General features: G+C 59.1%; 3 protein-coding genes across 3 annotated transcripts; 2 read left to right on the top strand and 1 right to left on the bottom strand.

The window, feature by feature from the left end:
* The first annotated feature begins 1,479 nt into the window (after nucleotides 1-1,479).
* On the top strand, nucleotides 1,480-2,605 carry DYNLT4 (dynein light chain Tctex-type 4). The gene is made up of 2 exons (XM_071435624.1): nucleotides 1,480-1,605; nucleotides 1,940-2,605. The coding sequence occupies exon 2, from the start codon at nucleotides 1,949-1,951 to the stop codon at nucleotides 2,600-2,602; it is 654 nt and encodes a 217-aa protein (XP_071291725.1). The 5' UTR covers nucleotides 1,480-1,605; nucleotides 1,940-1,948; the 3' UTR covers nucleotides 2,603-2,605.
* A 768-nt stretch (nucleotides 2,606-3,373) lies between these two features.
* On the bottom strand, nucleotides 3,374-10,542 carry PLK3 (polo like kinase 3). Its single transcript, XM_071436584.1, has 15 exons — nucleotides 10,381-10,542; nucleotides 9,496-9,603; nucleotides 9,288-9,404; nucleotides 8,742-8,871; nucleotides 8,567-8,654; nucleotides 7,939-8,034; nucleotides 7,076-7,271; nucleotides 6,604-6,730; nucleotides 6,101-6,210; nucleotides 5,908-6,025; nucleotides 5,720-5,803; nucleotides 5,361-5,523; nucleotides 5,132-5,261; nucleotides 4,804-4,911; nucleotides 3,374-4,419 (listed from the first exon to the last, which is right to left on the bottom strand). The coding sequence occupies exons 1-15, from the start codon at nucleotides 10,540-10,542 to the stop codon at nucleotides 4,225-4,227; spliced, it is 1,932 nt and encodes a 643-aa protein (XP_071292685.1). The 3' UTR covers nucleotides 3,374-4,224.
* Nucleotides 10,543-10,659: 117 nt separating this feature from the next.
* On the top strand, nucleotides 10,660-16,513 carry LOC139594442 (uncharacterized). Its single transcript, XM_071436585.1, has 2 exons — nucleotides 10,660-14,345; nucleotides 14,616-16,513. The coding sequence occupies exons 1-2, from the start codon at nucleotides 14,075-14,077 to the stop codon at nucleotides 15,821-15,823; spliced, it is 1,479 nt and encodes a 492-aa protein (XP_071292686.1). The 5' UTR covers nucleotides 10,660-14,074; the 3' UTR covers nucleotides 15,824-16,513.
* Nucleotides 16,514-17,504: the final 991 nt, after the last annotated feature.

Raw genomic sequence — 17,504 nt, 5'->3', positions numbered from 1 at the left:
GGAAGCTGATCCGCCTCTTGCAGCGAGTGGAATTCCTTGCCGTGATTCGGGGCTTGGCTCTGGCACGCCTGGCACGGGGACGATGCGGCCCGAGCTGCTGGCGGCTTTGCTGCGGAGCAGAGAGACAGGGGTGAAGAGAGGCTGGCAGCTGGGATTTTGGAAAAGGCAGCACATGCATGGAGATCACCCTCACCTCCACCTGCAAAGCCCCCATGGAAAGCTGCTGGGCATGGCTGAGTCCCCAGCAGCAGCACTGGAGCAGACTAGAGCCCAGCATGGAGATTTGTCCTCTGAAATGGGGGAAGCCTTCAATCCTGCGATGCCCCAGGCCAGAGCCCTACAGCTCTCATGTCTGCTCAGGGTACAGGTGCTTTCAGGCAGAAAAAAGCACCACCAGCCTTGTAGAAAGACTTGGGTGGGAAGGCACCATTTAGTTCCAACCCCCCTGCCGTGGACAGGGATTCCACCCACTAGATCAACCCCCTAGAGCAACCTCTCACCTAAGCCCGAACCAAGTACTGTGCCATTCTCCAACCCTTGGCTGGCCTCAAGCAGCCCAAGGAGGGGATTACCCATGGAGGGATCCACCCTTGCTTGTCAGTGGGTGGTGCAAGGGAAGGCAGGAATGGGGCTCGGAGCTGAGGCGGCACCCCAAGGGAAGGGGTCCAGCTGGCAGTGTGCTTGGCAGCACTAGGCAGAGGCAGGCTATAAATACCTCTGACTGGAGATAGAAACACAAGTGCCGTCTCCACTTTCTTCAAATAGCTCGGCAGCCAGGCAGACAAAGGCACATTGATGGAACAGCCGTGTCGTACCAGCTGGGCTGGGCTCCACTGGCAGAAAGAAACGCCAGCCAGGGTCAGGAGCCCCCAGGGACCTGCTCACCCCCCAGGCATTACAGCAGCAGGGTCCCTGGCACACACCAGGGCTGTGCTCCATCCAGTCCCTGGAAGCGTTCAAGGCTGGGCTGGAGAGGGCTCTGAGCAGTCTGGTCTAGGGATGGCATCCCTGCCCATTGCAGGTGATTTGGAACTAGATGATCTCTAAGGTCCTTTCCAACACAACCCACTATGTATATGATTCAGTGGGTGCAAACCCACGCACACTCTCCCTTGGTGCAGTGGGGCATAAGTAGCCTAAAGATGCAAGTGTCTGAGTAAAGTCAAGCTGTTGGAGGGCCCAGCCCCAGTGCAGCCCATAGGGCACAAAGTAGTGATCACAGTGGCTACTCTCCACCCCCTGCTCTTCTCTTGCACATCCAACACCAGCCTGCATGTTTCAGGGCTGGCAGGGAGCTGAGATTGGAGGGCACATCCCTGTGCTGACACAGCAAAAAATGCAGAGGGAAGGAGTGAAGGGGAACAGGGCTGTCCAGGGACCAGGAAACAAGGAGTTACAGAAGCCATGCCCAGAACAGCCCTGGAGACCTACAGTGTCACGTAGCAACACTTCACCTTCCAGAAGCACAACAGGTTTGTTCCAGGAGCACAGCAGGTTTGGCCCTGCTCACAACAACTTGCAAGATAAAGATTGGTCCTGGGCAGTGACATCCACCAGAGACAAGTCCCCTGGGTTTACTCTGGAAGGACAGGAATAGAACTTAGGGTAAGTGGGGGATGCAGACCGAACACTGGGGAAAGAGTCACTCACCTGTGCTGGGGGAAGGGCTGGAGATGGGAGAGCAGAGGGCTGTGTGGACCATACATTACTGCACTGGATCAGCCCCAGCTGGCTGAGTCTGATGGGCACAGAGGCACTGGAGAAGGGAAGACAGCTGCCATGGATCTCCCAGCCCCTCTGCATCTTGTCTCATGGAGACTCACATGCTAGAAGGCACAGGATTTGCAGAGGGCAGGGAGGAATGAGGCAAAGAGGCAGGGGAATGGAGAGGCTACAGGACACCTGCCTCACCTAACACCCAGGTACATCTCCTTTGCAGGCCACCCTTATGGCTGAGCAGCCCATCCCAGAGATAGCCCTGCTAGCCCAGGTGCTGGCTGCAGCCAGCACTGAGGCCCCTGCACTCCGCAGTACACGCCGTGGGTCCCAGCCCACAGCCCCAGCCCGGGGCCCTGAGGACACCAAAGCTCCCTCCCTGCTCTCCCGCCGCAACTCCATCCTCAGCCGCCGCAGCTCCTTCGGCATCGTCCCAGGGAGCAGGCGGCCCTCCATTGGCCCCTGGATGCTCCACAGACGTGTCAGCTTCTCTGGGCTCCCAATTTCCCAACCCATCCTCAAGACCCGCCTTGAAAACACTTACAGGATTGGGCCGGACAAAGGCTGCAAGTTCGATGCGAAGCGGGTGCAGCAGGTGCTGGAAGCGACCCTGGCCTGTGCCTTGGGGACCACTGTGTACAGTGCCCAGGGCAGTGCCCCACTAGCCCAGAGCCTGACTGAGCTGCTGCAGAACCAGGCCAAGGAGGTGGTGCCACCCCGCTACAAGCTGGTCTGCCACGTGGTGCTGGGCCAGCAGGGCCAGCAGAGCCTTGTGGTGGCCAGCCGGGGACTGTGGGACCCTGAGACCGACAGCTTTGCCTCTGCCACCTTCTCCAACGCCTCCCTCTTTGCCGTGGCCACAGTCTACGGGGTCTACTTTGAGTAGAACATGCCTCTCTGTCCACCCAGTTTTGTAGAGCTGTAGGGAGAGAGCAGCTGAAATAAAGAAGTTTTGTCCAGCTGTGTGTCATACCTGGAGTCTTGGGCCAGGGTGTGTGCAGGGAGCAAGATATGGGTGCTCACTCCAGCCTTGGCTCACACCCATGCTGCAGTTCCCAGTACTATGGCTTGCAAAAAGATCCAAGCAGCAGCAAACACAACAAAAGGCTGGATTTCCCTGGAACAGGCAACTGCCCAAAGCTGTTGGAGCAGTCCAGGCTGCTTCCCACAGCACAAGCTGCTCCCAGGCAGATTGATTACACAGATCACCTTCAAAGCAAGCTCACAGAGCTCTTTCCTGGCTTCATGCCCAGCTCATATCCCATCACACGAGATGTCAGTGCAAGGGCCCAGGCAACCCTTCCACCACCTGGGTCATAGCTCCTGCCTTCTGCAGCTCAGCAGAGTCAGGAGAGCAGCTGGGTTGGGTCCAAGTGCAGAAAGGACTGGGAATGCATTTGGCAGCAGCAAGGAGAAGTTGAGGCAGCTCCAAGGCTCCACCAGCATAAGCAAGAGCTAACTCTGTCCTTTGTGCCAGTCCCATGAAAGCAGTGGAGGTAGCACATGGGCTCCACATAGCCATCCTGCCTCCCTGACCTTATCCCCCAGCACCAGTCAGTGGCAAGAAGGGTCATCCCCAACAGGCAGAAGCAGCTCTGGAGCAAGAATGATGCTGAAGCTCTTTTTATGACTCCAGTTCCAAATAAGGCAGACATAGTTTGCCCTTACACAAATAAGTTTTTATTGAGGCGAGTCAGGGGGAGGGGAACTGCACAAGGACAGACCAACAGGAAAATAAATAATTCCATATAAATAAGATACATAAATAGTCCCACATGGCAGAAACTGCCTTGAAATAAGAAACAACCCTGGATCCCAACAAAATGAGGGCTTCTCCAGGCAAGTCCTCAGATCCCATGCCCCACCCTTTATCAAACCTCAGGTTGTACCAGACAATTCACAAATATGGGAAGAGACCAGGCACAGTTGGGCCAGCACAGTTCCCTCCTTATTAGTGTAACAGTTGTGGAGTGGCACACACCAGCCCACAGAGCCCCTGGCAGGGCAGGCAGCACCCTTCACCCCTGCCCACTCCTGGGAAGGGGTTTTCCTATCCCACAGCACCCAAAGTTTGAGATCAAGGCTGTGGCAGCCATCTCCAGGCCATGCAGAGGGTCTGTGCAACTGATGCATCAGCTGGGGCAGGGGAGCCTGAGCCTCCACCACAAGTAGTTGTCAGCCTCAGACAAGGCCCAGTCAGCCCCAAACCCAGCTGCAGGACACTCACCCACCACCACCTCCTTGTAACACCCCAGTCCATTCCATCAAGACCAGCACCACCAGAGCAGGAGACGCCAGGGGGAAGACAGCGATTGCCCAGAGCCAGGGAGCAGCAAGGATATCCAGACCCGCTGCTGTAACCACATCCACATGTCTTAGTCCAGAGTCCAGCTGAGCACCAGGATACACAGTGCCCAGGGGGATAGCCAGCACCACATCATCCCTCCCATCCCATGGGAGGGCAGGGGGAAACCTCCAAGTCCAGACAGGGTCCCCCGAGGTCCCAGGCTAGGCCTCAGCCCATTCTTGGAGAAGCTTGAGGATGTATCTGAGGCAGTTGTGGAGCTCAGGAGAGCAGCCCAGCTCCTGGAGGCTGCACAGCTTATAAGTGTAAGAGTTGCGCTCCCGGTTGATGTAGGTGACAAGGCAGGAGTGGTCAGGCTTGCTAATGATCACCTTGGTGTGGTCATTGTAGAAATTCACCTAGGAGACAGGTTGGGCTTGGTTTAAGCCATGCTTCCCACAGCATGTCGGGAGCCAGGATGGAGCTACATTTCCTGCCTCAACCCGTTCCTCCTCCCCAACCTGCCTGGGAGCATCCCTGCCCATGCCCCATGGCAGGAATGAGCCAGCCCTAGCACAGGGGCAGGCACAAGCATCCAGCTGAAGTGCTATGTCCCTCCATGGGCTGGGGAAGCTGCAACCAGCAGCTCCAGGCACTGGAGCAGCATCCTGCACCCACAGCTGTTTTCACAGCTCGATTTTCCATTTGGGCTGTGGCAGACAAGATCCAACACAGACCCAAAGACCACCATCTGGCCTCCTCTTCACAAAGGTCTGGGCATTTCCACTGTGCCCCACACATACCTGGAGGGTGCCACTGCTGAAGAGCATGAGCAAGGCTTGGTCAGTCTTCACCCACCGCAGGAGGAGGGCTGGCTGCCCAAGGTCATCTATGCTGGGCAGGTCACCTCCCTTTGAGAGAACAGTCTGCATAAGTCACTGGTCCCACACATGGGAGCACTTCCAGCAGCACACACAACACCAAAGCTGGGTACCCCCTCAGTGGAGTCCCCACTCCCAGGACACAACCCTGTGTGCCCACCTGGCCAGAGCTGCAAGCAGGGAGTCCAACCAGCTCAAGTGGTATGGTCAAACCATGATGCAAAGTCCAGCCCTGGGCCCCAGCACTCACCTTCATGAGATGCTGCTCCATGTAGGAGGCGAAGTAGCGCAGGACACTCATCTGTCCCTGCAGCTGCTCGGGGATGGCAGACACTGAGAACACCAGGTGCTTGCTGTTCGTTGGGTTGTAATGTACAGTCCTAGAGGGAGCAGAGCACGAGTTTTGGGGATGTTATAGACTCCCCTTCCCACCCAAGGGGCTCCCCTAGAGACAGATCAGCCCCATTCCCACCGCTCACCTGTGGTTGGGAGAGAGCGTCATGTGCGTGCCATTGTTGAAGAGGACCCCAATGCTGCGGTTGGAGAGCTGGTAGCCAAAGCCATACTTGTTGGAATAATCCACCCACTTGCTCACCCAGACAAAGTGCTCATGGCGGGCCAGGGAAGCTGGGTTTTTCTCCGCTGTTGGAAAAGAGAGGAGGTGAGCAGCCAGCCAGCTCCTGTCTGTCTCACCTCCCCAGGGGGAACGGATCCCTACAGCAGGCTCTGGCACCATTTAGGGTGCTATTTGTACCCCAAGTAGCAGCCATGCCTTCATCCCAGGGGGAAGGGGATGCACAGCCCCCTACCCCATCCCAGAGCAGTCCAACCAGTTTACCTGGAGGCATGGAGGAGAGGCAGGCCCTCAGGAGCCGGACAGCTGACTCAATGATGGCAGAGGCGGTGACGCAATCCTCAAAGGCTGTGGGGAGAGGATGACAGGCTGAGTCAGCCCGCCCCGCTATCAGCCCCGGCATGACAGGAAGCCTGGGGCAGGCTGGGGTGGCTGGCACAGGTATTGCTCACCTTCACAGCTGCTGGCCATCGTTCCTCGGATGGAGGGGGACGTAGACTTGTGAGAGGTCTCCTCCACCACTGTCTCCACGGGGCTGGAGCTGGCACTGCGGCACGACACAGGAGTGGCCTGTGGAGAGACTCGGCTTTATCATGGTCTGCCTGCTCTGCCAAAGAGCATGCATGGCCTCGGAGATGTTCTCACCTCATTCCCTTCCACAGTTTTATAGCTCATCTGCCGACAGATTGAGGTCTTCATCAGCCCAGTAACCAGCTTGGAGATGTCATCCCTCTCCTCTGAAGAGCCCTTCTTGGCTGAGGAGAGAGCAAGAGATGAGTATGCTGCTGAACATAGAGGCTGGGGACATCCAGGCCACCCCTCCCAGTAGCTCAGCTCTCCCTTATCTATTCCCATGCCCATGGAGACAACAGGGTGTCAGACAGATGTCTCCCACTTTCACTTCCCAGTTCTCATGCAACTCAGGGCTTCCAGGAGGAACTGCCCCATGGGTTGTGGCACAGTATCCGCTCTCCAGGCACACACCCATGCCAGGCCACCAGCACAAGAAGGCAGGGGCACACCCAGCTTGTGTTGTCCCCAGGCAGGGGGTCCAGAGAGATCCATCAGAAGGTCTCTCCAGAAAACAGGATCCACTTCTTCCCAAAGGAAGAGTCACCCAGAGGCTTCTTGGCAATGCACAAACTTACCCTTGGGTTTCTTCTTCCCAAAGAGTGTCTTGGTGACTTTAGCAAACAGAGTCTTGGCAGGATTTGGGGGACTCAGCTCTGGAGCCATCACGCAGCTGCTGGGAGGGAGTTTCTCAGGCGTGTAGCCCTGCAGAGAGGTCAAGGGAGAGGTTTGGTTTCCATAGACCACATGCTCCAGCTGCCCTGGGCTGACCACAGTCATTCACATCCCTCCTGACAGCCAGCTTGTGTTTCCGTCAAGCCTCAGAACCATGACTGGCATCAGCACAGGAAACAACCCCTTGCTATAGCAACAAGGCAGCAGAAGCACACCAGATCCCTCAGTTCCTCTGGCTGGCATTTGCGCAGGACAGCGGCTGCTTCCTTTGAAGGACTGACCCTTCGTACAGGACAAGGACGGCACCCTGCACAGCCCAAAAAACCTCATCCCACCTGGAGAGGGGTCCCATGGCCCAGGCCCCCACCCACCCACCTTGAAGAACTCGTGGTCCAAAATCTCATCAAGGGTGAGGCGGTCCTGGGGGTTGCGTCTGAGGATGCCAGTGATGAGGTGCTTGGCAGGCAGGGAGAGGAAGACAGGGAGGGTGTATTCCACTTGCTTGATACACCTGTAGGTCTCCTTGAGGTCAGAGGTCTCAAAGGGAGGGTTCCCACACAGCAGGGTGTACCTGGGAGGGAACATGCATGCCAGTGTCAGATCCCCACCAGGCTTGTGACTCAGCAGCACTTAAAGCAAGGAAGTTATTGGCATTTGGCCGGCCACACCTGGCTGAGAGCAGCACTTCCAGCCTCGACAGCCACGCTCACATCCGGCCATGCTTCCTCCTAGCAACTGTTTAGAGCAACAGGCAAGGAGCCTTGAGGAAGGACAAAGAGCTGGCGGCAAAGGCCACCCGCTGCTCCTACCCTCGTGGCCATCAGGGTGGAAAGGGGAGCAGGCAGTGGCCGGGGCAGGGGCTGGATGTGCCGAAACAGCAATCGCTCCCTGAGCAAACAGCACAGCAGCCACGGAGATTTTCCGTTGTTTATCAGGTTCACAGTGCGGTCAAGCCTGCTCTGAACCAGAGCTGAGTGCAGCATGAGCATACCCACCCCGTGCAGTCCTGCTTGCACAGTCCCCACACAGCATCCCAGGATGGCTGCAGGCAGCACCTGCTCCAAAGTAAGGCTGGGCAGGATCCAGCCAGTCGCTCCCCTCCCCCTGCCTCTCAGCAACCGCTGCAGAGCCACAAGGCACAGCACAAGAAAACTTCCTCATCGGGCTGTCCACAGAGCAGCTGCCCCCACCCCAGGCAGGGTGCCTGGACCCCTCCCCACCCAGCAGCACAGACTTACATGACACAGCCCAGAGACCACACGTCCGACTCTGGCCCATGGCCCTGTCTCAGCAGCACTTCTGGGGCCAGGTAGTTGGGGGTCCCACATATTGTCCTGTGGGGCAGAGTACCAGATCAGTGCATGCTCTTAATCCCCTCACAGACAGCCTCCCCCTGCTCCAAGCCCTGGGATTTACCCTTGTCCTCCCCACTCCATTTTGCTCTTTGTGGCCCCCCTCCATCTACAAGGAGCCCCATACAGACTCCCCCCTCTCCAGCTCACGGAGATCAGCAGCAGCTGCTCTTGGGGAGCTGTTGGGAAGAGCCTGTCCCAGAGCTGAGGAGGAACAGAGCCTTTGTGTCCCAGCCTGTGCAGCCGGCATGGCAGCCGGGCAGGCACAATAGCAATAGTCAACACATTGTTCTCCCCGACGGCTGCAAGCTCACTCCTGAGGAGCCACAAAGCCCCCAGCCCCCTCGCCTTGCCTGCAGCTGGAGCAGGAATTGCTCCCTCACCCCAGGAAGGGGCCCTAAGGCTTCCTCTCCCAAGACCAGGCAGGACCCCTTGCACCTCCACTCTCCTGGGAAGCCACAGGAAGAAGAGTGAAACCCAGGAGGATTCTGAAAAAGGAAAATGTCAAACTTACTTTTTCTTCTGGTCAGAGACATCATGGCAAGCAGCCAGCCCAAAGTCCCCCACTTTCAGCTCCATGTTTTCATTGATGAAGAAGTTGCCTGCAAGTCAAAGGCAATGCGTCACCACAAGTCCCTTGGGGACAGCTTGCTCCCCACACAACACCATGTGCCACCCACAGCACTCACCAAGCTTGAGGTCTCTGTGCAGGATGCCCTTGAGGTGAAGATATTTCAAGCCTGAGATGATCTGTTTGAGGTAATAGCGCACTTCGGGCTCCAGCAGAGTATGACGGGCCTTCCAGATGTGGGCCAGGGACTGCAACGGGAGAGAAGACAGCTTGTGATGCAGGCAGGGAGAACAGGCAGCCCTGCTGACTAGGCATAGGCTAGGCAGGGTCAAAGCCAGTTCTTCCAGAAGTTGCACATTCACAAATAATCCTTCTTTCACAGCCATGACCTCAGCAGACTCCCCACATGAGGTTGAGGCTGGTCACCAGAGCCATGGGAACCTCTGGATTTATGGTGGCCATATCATGAGCAGGCAGTGCAAGACAGACAGACAGCTGCTGGAGTGCCCAGTGCCCTGCAAAACCACTCTGCTTACAGTGAGCACAGAGGGTGAGACAGCTGACAGCTCAGGGGACTGCTAACACAACACCTCGGCAAGGCCTGCTCCAACCAGCTAAGGCTGTTTAGGAGAGCCTTTGACAAGGAGGCCACAGCAGCACTGACCTTCCTACTGCAGTGCTCCAGGAAGATGTAGATGCTCTCTGAGTCCTCAAAGTAGTGGGAGAACTTGACGATGTGCTTATGGTGCAAGTCCCGATGCAGCTCGATCTCATTGGTGATCTGACAGAGAGCAGCAGTGCCAGGTGAGCACAGGTGAGCTGCTGCCCCCCAGCAGCCCAGCCCAGCCCCCCAGCAGCCGCACAGCACCCACCTTCTCCCGCTGGTGAGGTTTAGCCACCCTGCTGTGCGGAATGACCTTCACGGCATAGGTTTTGTTGCTGGAGAGGTCTGTCATTTCATAGCATCGTGCAAACCCACCCTGCAAGGGAAGAGGTGGTTACGGATGGGTGAGAGACAGCTCCTTACCCCTGCCTGCTTACAAGCCTCCTCCTCCTCCTCCCTTCCCTGGCAGCACAGCCCGGCGAGCGTCACACGCTCCCTCCTGCTGCGTCGCCCACTAAGATCTGAACTATGATGCTCTCAACCAGGCATTTTCTTCACCCATTTCTTGTAAAACCTCCAGGCATTTTCCCTCCCACTATGGCCGGACTTTGCATCTTTCCACATGACAGATCAACCTGGAAAGTCCTGCGCAGGGCAGGAAGCCCAGGGACCGGAGGCCATCGAAAGGCAGCCCCATGGAGACAGGTTTTTCCTGCCGTGATGTCACCCTCCAATCTGCACACTCAGCCGCTGAGCCCACTCGGGCCGGGCTGGGAACCGGCATCCTCCTCCTACACACGCCGCTGTCAGCCGGAGGAAAAGTTGCGTGCGGCGGAGCGGCGCGGGCCGGCACCCCTGGGAACCGGGGCACCCACCGGCCCACGCACCCGCCGCGGGGCGCCCCGAAACCGATGCGGCTCCGATAATCACCGAGGCACGCAGCCAGCGCGGGTGATTCACGGCTTCCAGCGCTGCTGCGGGCCCGCCGGGCGAGGCGGGGAGGGTGGGGGCGGCAGCCAGGGGGCTGCATCCAGCCCGGGCCGCCCGGGATGGGGGTCGAGCAGGCGCGCAGCCCCCGCCCCTCCCCTCGCCCACACCGGCTCACCCCGGCGCCCTCCGCGACGGCCCAGCCCCCTTTCCCCATTCCCGGTACCTTTCCCAGCAGGCGGCCCTTGCAGTAGGAGCGGCCGGAGACCGGGTCGATGATGATGCGGGTGGTCTCGGCCGCGCGGGGCGGTGGCGCCGGGGCGGGCGCGGGCCGCGCGGGGAGGGCGGAGGCGGCGGGGAAAGGGGGGAAGAGACCAGCGGACTCCATGGCGGCGCGGCAGGATCGGGAGGCTCCGGGGCTCCGCCGCGCCCCGCGCACGTGGCCCCGCCGGCGCGCGCCGCCGCTGCCGCCCCGGGAATCCCGCCGCCTTTATCAGGGGGTGCGATGACGTCATCCGAGAAGCCCCGCCCCCGGCCGCCCCGGGCCGCCCTTAAAGGGGCCGCAGCACGGCGGAGGGGGCGGGGCTTCGGGAATTCCGGGAATGTACTGGTGTTCTCCTACCAGCTGTGACACCGCGGGTGAAGCCGCGGCAGCCTCTCCACTGCACAGGGGCCCACCCCTGCACACACAGCGATGTCCCCCCAGTAGCTGCATCCCCCTCCTACGGACAGGGACAACCTCCTCCTGACTCAGGGTTCTCCTACGGTCACACTGAGACCCCAAAAACGCGCAGAGGCAGAGCTCCCTCCCCTGTCTCCCAGGACATACACAGCCCCCTGCCATGCACATCTGTAAATACACACACAAAACACCTACTCATGGTGTGCTTCCCCTCACACGTGTTACCAGCATGTGTCACACGACCAACTGGGGTCCTCACGCCTCCTTCCCATGCAAAGGTTGTGGCCCAGGGAGGGTTCTCAAAGCCCCTGTGTGCCCTGTACTGCCCTCCCTCCCTTATGACAAACTTAGATGCAGGTGGACACTCCCCAAGGGCCTCTTACTCTGTGCCAGAGCCCAGCAAAGGGGGTCACGGGTGGGCGCTGGGCGCACAGGGAACAGCGGAAGATGCAGGGATGATGGAATCCACCATCCCTGCCCCTCGGTGCCTGGGCACCCCGTCCTCAGCCCTGCTGCTGCGGTGGCCTGGCTGTGCAGGGCGTGCAAGGCGCCACAGCGGTGCTGCTCCCTAATGGCCGTGAGGAGCGCTCGCCTCTGTCACCCGGAACGGGCCATGGAAGGTGCTTGGCACTGCTCCCTCCCCACGGGCGCGGGAGCTGCCAGGGTGCCTGCAAACCCACAACCCCCACGAGTGTGAAGCAGCAGCGTTGCAAGAGCCCCTCAATCTTCCCACTGTCCCTCCCTTGCTCGCACCACACACAGGGGGTGACTCTGTGACCATCCCGTGCCCTGTGCCTCAGTTTCCCCCCACTGCTGCTCAGGGCTCTTGGCACTGATGCTCACTGTGCTCCTGAATGCGCTGAGGGTTTTGCATGAGCACCTCTGGCAAACAGCCCCGTTCTTCCCAGCACATCCCCTCTCACCCTAGGGTACTGGGGATGAATCAATTCCATATTTTGGGATGAATCAACTCCATATTTTTTTCGGCAGAAAAACTGAGAAAACCTGCCTGAAGAGAAAGAGGAAACAACACAGATCTGGCTGTTTTTTTCCTTGTGTTTCCAGCTTTTGTAGGGGAAGCACAAAGGAGCCCACTGCCCATCGGCACACACGGCCGGGAGCAGGCTGGGATGCTGCTGCCCCGAGGGAAGCTGCCTGTTTCCATCACGCCCGGGGCTCCCCGGGCATCACAGGTTTTCCGATGGAGGCCCCAGCTCGGGGCTGCCGGAGCTGAGTCAGCGTCTGAAGGCCATGTGTGGGTGGAGGCACCCGGGAGCGCAGGGAGGCCCCGCGGGACCTGTCTGGAGGTGAGGTGACAGACGGGGCTGTCCCGGGATTCCCCACAGAGGGACAGGGGGACCCGCCAGCACTGAGAGCTGCCATCGCTGCTCCTGCTCCCCACTGCCTCTGGTGAGTTCCTGGGCAAGGGGCAGGGATGGAGCCCACAGCCCACGTCCTGCTGAGGCTGAGGCACCTCCTCTCCAAGAGGGATGGAGCCTGGGAGCAGACCTGTGATGGTGTTCGCAGGGGTCTTAGGATGAGGGAAGAGACGAGAATGTTGACTCCATGTTTCAGAAGGCTTGATTTATTATTTTATTATGTATATTATATTAAAACTTTACTAAAAAAAATAGAAGAAAGGATTTCATCAGAAGGCTAGCTAAGAATAGAAAAGAAATGATAACAAAGGCTTGTGACTGACCGAGACAGTCCAGACAGCTGGGCTGTGATTGGCCATTAATTAGAAACAACCACATGAGACCAATCCCAGATGCACCCGTTGCATTCCACAGCAGCAGATAATCATTGTTTACATTTTGTTCCTGAGGCCTCTCAGCTTCTCAGGAGAAAAAATCCTAAGGAAAGGTTTTTTCATAAAACATGTCTGTGACACAGACCCATCACCTGCAGCTGGGGTCCCCTGTGGGGTCCCATCTCAATCACAGATTTGCCATCACTGATCTGGAGTAGTGGGAGGAACTGAGATTTAAGATCACCAGCCTGTTGGACCTGGGGAAGGGGAGGCTCTGGGGTGAACTCCTGACTGCCTGCAGCTAGTTAGGTGGAGTTATAGGAAAAGGGAGTCAGGCTCTTTGGGGACATGTACAGTAAAATCATGAAAGGCACACAATGCAAGCTGCATCAAGGGAAACTCCATCTACATACTGGGAATTTTTTTTTCCCCTTGCGCATGTGGTAAAATATCACAGGAGCCCAGAGAGGCTGTGGGATCTCTGTTCTCCATGATACTCAGCGCTGCCCTGGTCCTCCCACCCTCATGGCATTCAGAGATGCTCAGCAACATCAGGAGCAGGGGAGCTGAACACAGCTGCCAGCTCACGTCTCTACCAGGGCATTGTTGTGTGCCCTGCTGTGTGCCTCCATGCAGTGCCTGGGCTGCAAGAGCAACACCAGCCAAGCATCAGGGTGCAGACAAGCTGCCCAAGGCTGGGGTGAGAGCCCTGACCCCTTCAGGAGTGGGGCTTTCCCATCCCTCAGCACAGCTCTGCAAAGCATGGGGCTGCAGCTGCCAAGGAGGAGCATGGAGAGGGTGGTTGGTCCCTTGGGTGAGCTGGGGAAGGAAGAACCAGCACCAGCAGGGCCAAGGCACCCCAGGAACTGGGGCACAAGGCACCAAAGTACTGGACGTGCTCAGCCCAGGTCCCATCTTACCACCTCCACAGTACCCAAGCAAAGAGCTGTTGGTACACTCCATGTGCCTCAGTTTACCCAATTCACCCCATAGTGAGCACACAGAGTGTGAAAACAGAGCTCCCCTCTCCAGCACTGCTTTTCTGAGGGATGTAGTGCTCCTGTCTGACTCTGCTCCTCCTTACCGGCCTGGGACTTGTGTGGGAGGAAGGGAATTCATCAGGGGTCCAGCGATGGAGTGCGATGCTGGCCCTTTGATCCCCATCCGGCAAGAATGTGCACTCTGCATCCTTTCCCCAGTGGAGCTGGCAGTTCAGCCGGGCAGAGCTCTATCCCCTTCCCAGGAGAGAGACAAACTCAGCAGAGCCCAGCCCGGCCCTTCTCCAGGAGCTTGGGGGGCTGGTGATGGAGTGCAGACAGGACTGGAGGGACACGGACAGGACTGGAGGGACACATGGCTTCTGCGGGGCAGAGGGAGAGGCTGGGAAGGGACATTCTTTCTGGGGAATGGAGAGGGGAAGGATGATGAAGGAATGGGAACTATGGCTTGTGAAGGAGGGGCAGAATAAGGGGGGATCCCGGGTTGATGGACTGCAGGGGAGCTGGGTCAAGCGAAATTTGGGGGTACCGCTGCAGAGGGCGGCTGGAGGGTCCATGGCTGGCGGGACCCCTGCGAGGGGACGGGGCACGGGGGGCTGAAGGGAGGCCATGGGCCGGGCCGGGCCGGGCCGGACGGCGGCGGGGCCGGGGCGGGATGTGGCGGGGCCGCCCCGCGGCGAGGCGGAGCCGGCGGCCGCGCCCGGTGGGAGCGCGGCGGGACGCGGAGCAGCCCCGGAGGATGGGGCGAGCGGCGGCAGGTGAGGCCGGGCAGGGCACGGGGGGCACGGCCGGAGCTCCGGGGGTCGCTCGCTGCCCGCGGGCACCTGGCCGGAGCAGCGGGACGTCGCGGGAGAGGCAGCCCCGGGCCGGCGGGGTCGGTGGCACTGGAGGACGGCCCGGGAGGACCTGCGGCGAGCCGGTCCTTTCGCGGAGGGGAGGAGAAGTGGGGTTCACTTCCCCGCCGGGAAGGCTGGAGAAAGGGAGCGGGAGGGCACAGAGAGTCACCGTCCCCTCTGCTCTCCCCGCAGGCGCCGGGCTGGGCACCGTGTCCCTCTGCGGCAGCCTCCTGCTCGCTGCCGGCCTTGCCCTTGAGCCAGCACCGCCTGTCTGCAACTGCTCCGAGCCCATGGACTACCAGGCTTTCCGGGAGGCTCCGCTCCCCGAGAGCTGCTGCCTCAACTTCACCAGCTCCAACATCACCCACCTGGACTGGGGAGCACTGGTGGAGGTGCAGGGGCTACGGGAACTCTACCTCTCCCACTGCAGCATCACGGCCATCAGCAACGCACAGGGAGTCCCTCCTGCCTTGGAAATCTTGCACTTGAGTCACAACCTGCTGGAAAGTCTCCCTGGAAGCTTTCTAGAAAATGCCCCTAATTTGAGGGTTCTTTATCTGGATAGCAACCAGCTTCAGGAGCTACCCAGGTCCTTCCTGAAAGCATCTTCCCAGGTCCAGGAGGTCTACCTGGGCTTCAATGCCCTCACCTTCCTCCCTGCCAGCCTTCTGAAGCCATCTCTGCTCCAGCTTCAGCTCTCCAACAACAGCTGGGACTGCAGCTGTGCTCTGCTAACCACCCTGGAGGGCTGGTCCAGCCAGGCTGCTGAGGTGATCTGCCACACACCAGAGCAGTACCAGGGTGTGGGCCTCCAGAGCATTCCCCGGGATGAGCTGTGCCGCTCGCACAGCCTCACCGCCCTCTTCATCTGCCTGCCCCCCCTCCTCATCCTCGCCAGCGTCACTTGGTGCTTCTGCCGGCAGAAGAAAAAGACCAACTACAGCCTTCAGAGCAGGTCCCAGAGCCAGCGGGCCGTGGCAGAGAGGGGCAGTGTGCCACTGTCTGCAGAGCCCCACCACTACATCCCCTACGAGCTGCCTGCTGCTCCCTCCAAGGCTGAGAAGAAAGTGCTGCTGGGGAAACAGGTCATGCTCCAGCCCTTCGTGGATCCACTGGAGAGTGGCAGAGACCTCTATGAGGAGGTGGAGATCCAGGTGGGATCCCCCAGCAGTTCCCAGGTGCCATCCCATGAAGGGCAGCTGGGGACCCCCGCAGCAAGGGCAGAGGAGCTGGGCAGTGAGCCAGAGGTGGACACTGTCAGCGTGAGTGAAGTGCTGAAGGACTCTGCTGACCGGGAGAAGATCTACATGAGTCAGACAACCAGCTACTACAACCTGGTACCTGGCATCGAGCTGGAGGACTCGGACAACCTGGAGTATGAGACCATTGACCTGCACTGATGCCAGGACTTGGGCTGTGTCTGGACACACAGCAGGAGGGCAGGGGCTGGGCAGCAGTGAAAGCCACCAGAGCAGGAGAGGCATGAGCTGTCCTGCCGTGGCTGACAGTGGCTGTTTGCAAAGCTGCACCACCAAATACCCATCCCTTCCCCTGTGCTACTGTATGAACCCCTCGCTTGCCATGTGCTGCAGCTGGGCAAGGCTGCAAGGGTGCTTCAGGCTCTGGGGACCCTCCCACAGGCTGGTGGTGCCTGAGGAAGGATGTGCAGGGAAGGTGGGGGCTGGTTTTGGGGATCAAGTGATGATGCTGTGAGTGCCAGACCCACTGACCAGAGCTTTCTCTCCTGCTGGAGCCAGATGGTGTCTGGCACAACTGCTCTGCAACCTGCAGGGAACACGGTCTGGAGACATGAAACAGGGCTGGCCCTGCCTGTGTGGTCTGCAGGGAGTGTCACATTTGGACAGGGTGCCCTGGGCCCATCACGGGAAGCCTGTTGTGGCTCTGCCTGCTGCCCACCCCACACCCCACAGGGACTTGAAACAATCAATGCACATGTGCTGCTTCATGGCATGTGTGTGTGCACACTTGTGGGAGCAGGTGTGTGAAGTGCACACACAAACAGGGTGGCATCAGAGGGGGCCCCTTGCAGACAGCCCTGTAGGATCCAGCTCTCAGTAAGAAATATATCATTTTACTCCTGCCAGTGTGGCTCCATCCCTTTGTGCTTTGGGGTAGTGGGGAGCCAACAAGTGGGATGTGGGGAGTGCAGGGATGGTGGACTTCACTCCTACCCCATCTACCCTCCCCTGCTCTGGGTGATGGCCTAGTGAGGGTCTTGCCCAGCATCCTGGGAGCCTCTTTGTGGCTCTGGCAGAGCAGAGCTGGGCGCTGGCTAAATGCCAGCAGAGCCTTTGCTTTGTGTCAGGATTTACAACAAGGGTGGGGAAGGTGTCGGCCTGCTGTAAATGCCACAGATCCTGAACAAAGCAAGAATTTGTGGGGCTCCTGGGAGCAGGGCAAAGGCGGGGGGGGCTGTGAATCACTGCTCAATACAGACACCCCCAGCAAGTCTCACCCAAGGTGCTCCAGCCCTTCTCTGTGGATGGAGGGGGACGCCCTTGAGTCCTGCTCCTCCTGCCCAGGGGGACATTTTCCAGGCTGGAAGCTGCATGGGCCACTCTGTGTGCTCTGGAGCTGTGCTGGGCCTGGTGCCCAGGCAGGAAGGGAGGGAGCTGGGCAGGGCAGGACACGGCGCTCCGGCCGGCAGAGGAAGTGGTGTTTCCTGCAGAGTGCTGTGGGGCTTCAGCAGCCCATGGTGGGACTGCTCAGTCCCAGCACTGCTCAGCCTCACATGGCCTAGGGACAAGGATGGGATGATTTGTCTTCATGTATCCTGCCACTCATGGATGTTTCCCTGTTTTATATCCAGCTGGACTTCTTCCTTCCCTGCTCCCTCCTGGGCTCTGGGAAAATATCCCAGCTTTTAATATCCCTCCATCACTCTCTGCCAAGTACTACAGCATACCCTGGCTCATGCCACCCCCACATCCCCACAGGGACAGAGGGACCAGAGGCTGCCACAGGGCTACAGCAGGACAGGCAGGGTTAGCAGCTGTCTCCAGGGGGTGCAGCCCATCCCATGGCTGCAGATTTTGACTAGGGCTAACAACAGCTGCATTT

Source organism: Agelaius tricolor, unplaced genomic scaffold (genome assembly GCF_023055355.1).
Source record: "Agelaius tricolor isolate 1412-34295 unplaced genomic scaffold, bAgeTri1.0.p SCAF_11, whole genome shotgun sequence".
Taxonomy (NCBI): Eukaryota; Metazoa; Chordata; class Aves; order Passeriformes; family Icteridae; genus Agelaius; species Agelaius tricolor.
The sequence above is the reverse complement of the archived record's forward strand: the minus strand, read 5'-3'. Positions and strand labels throughout refer to the sequence as shown.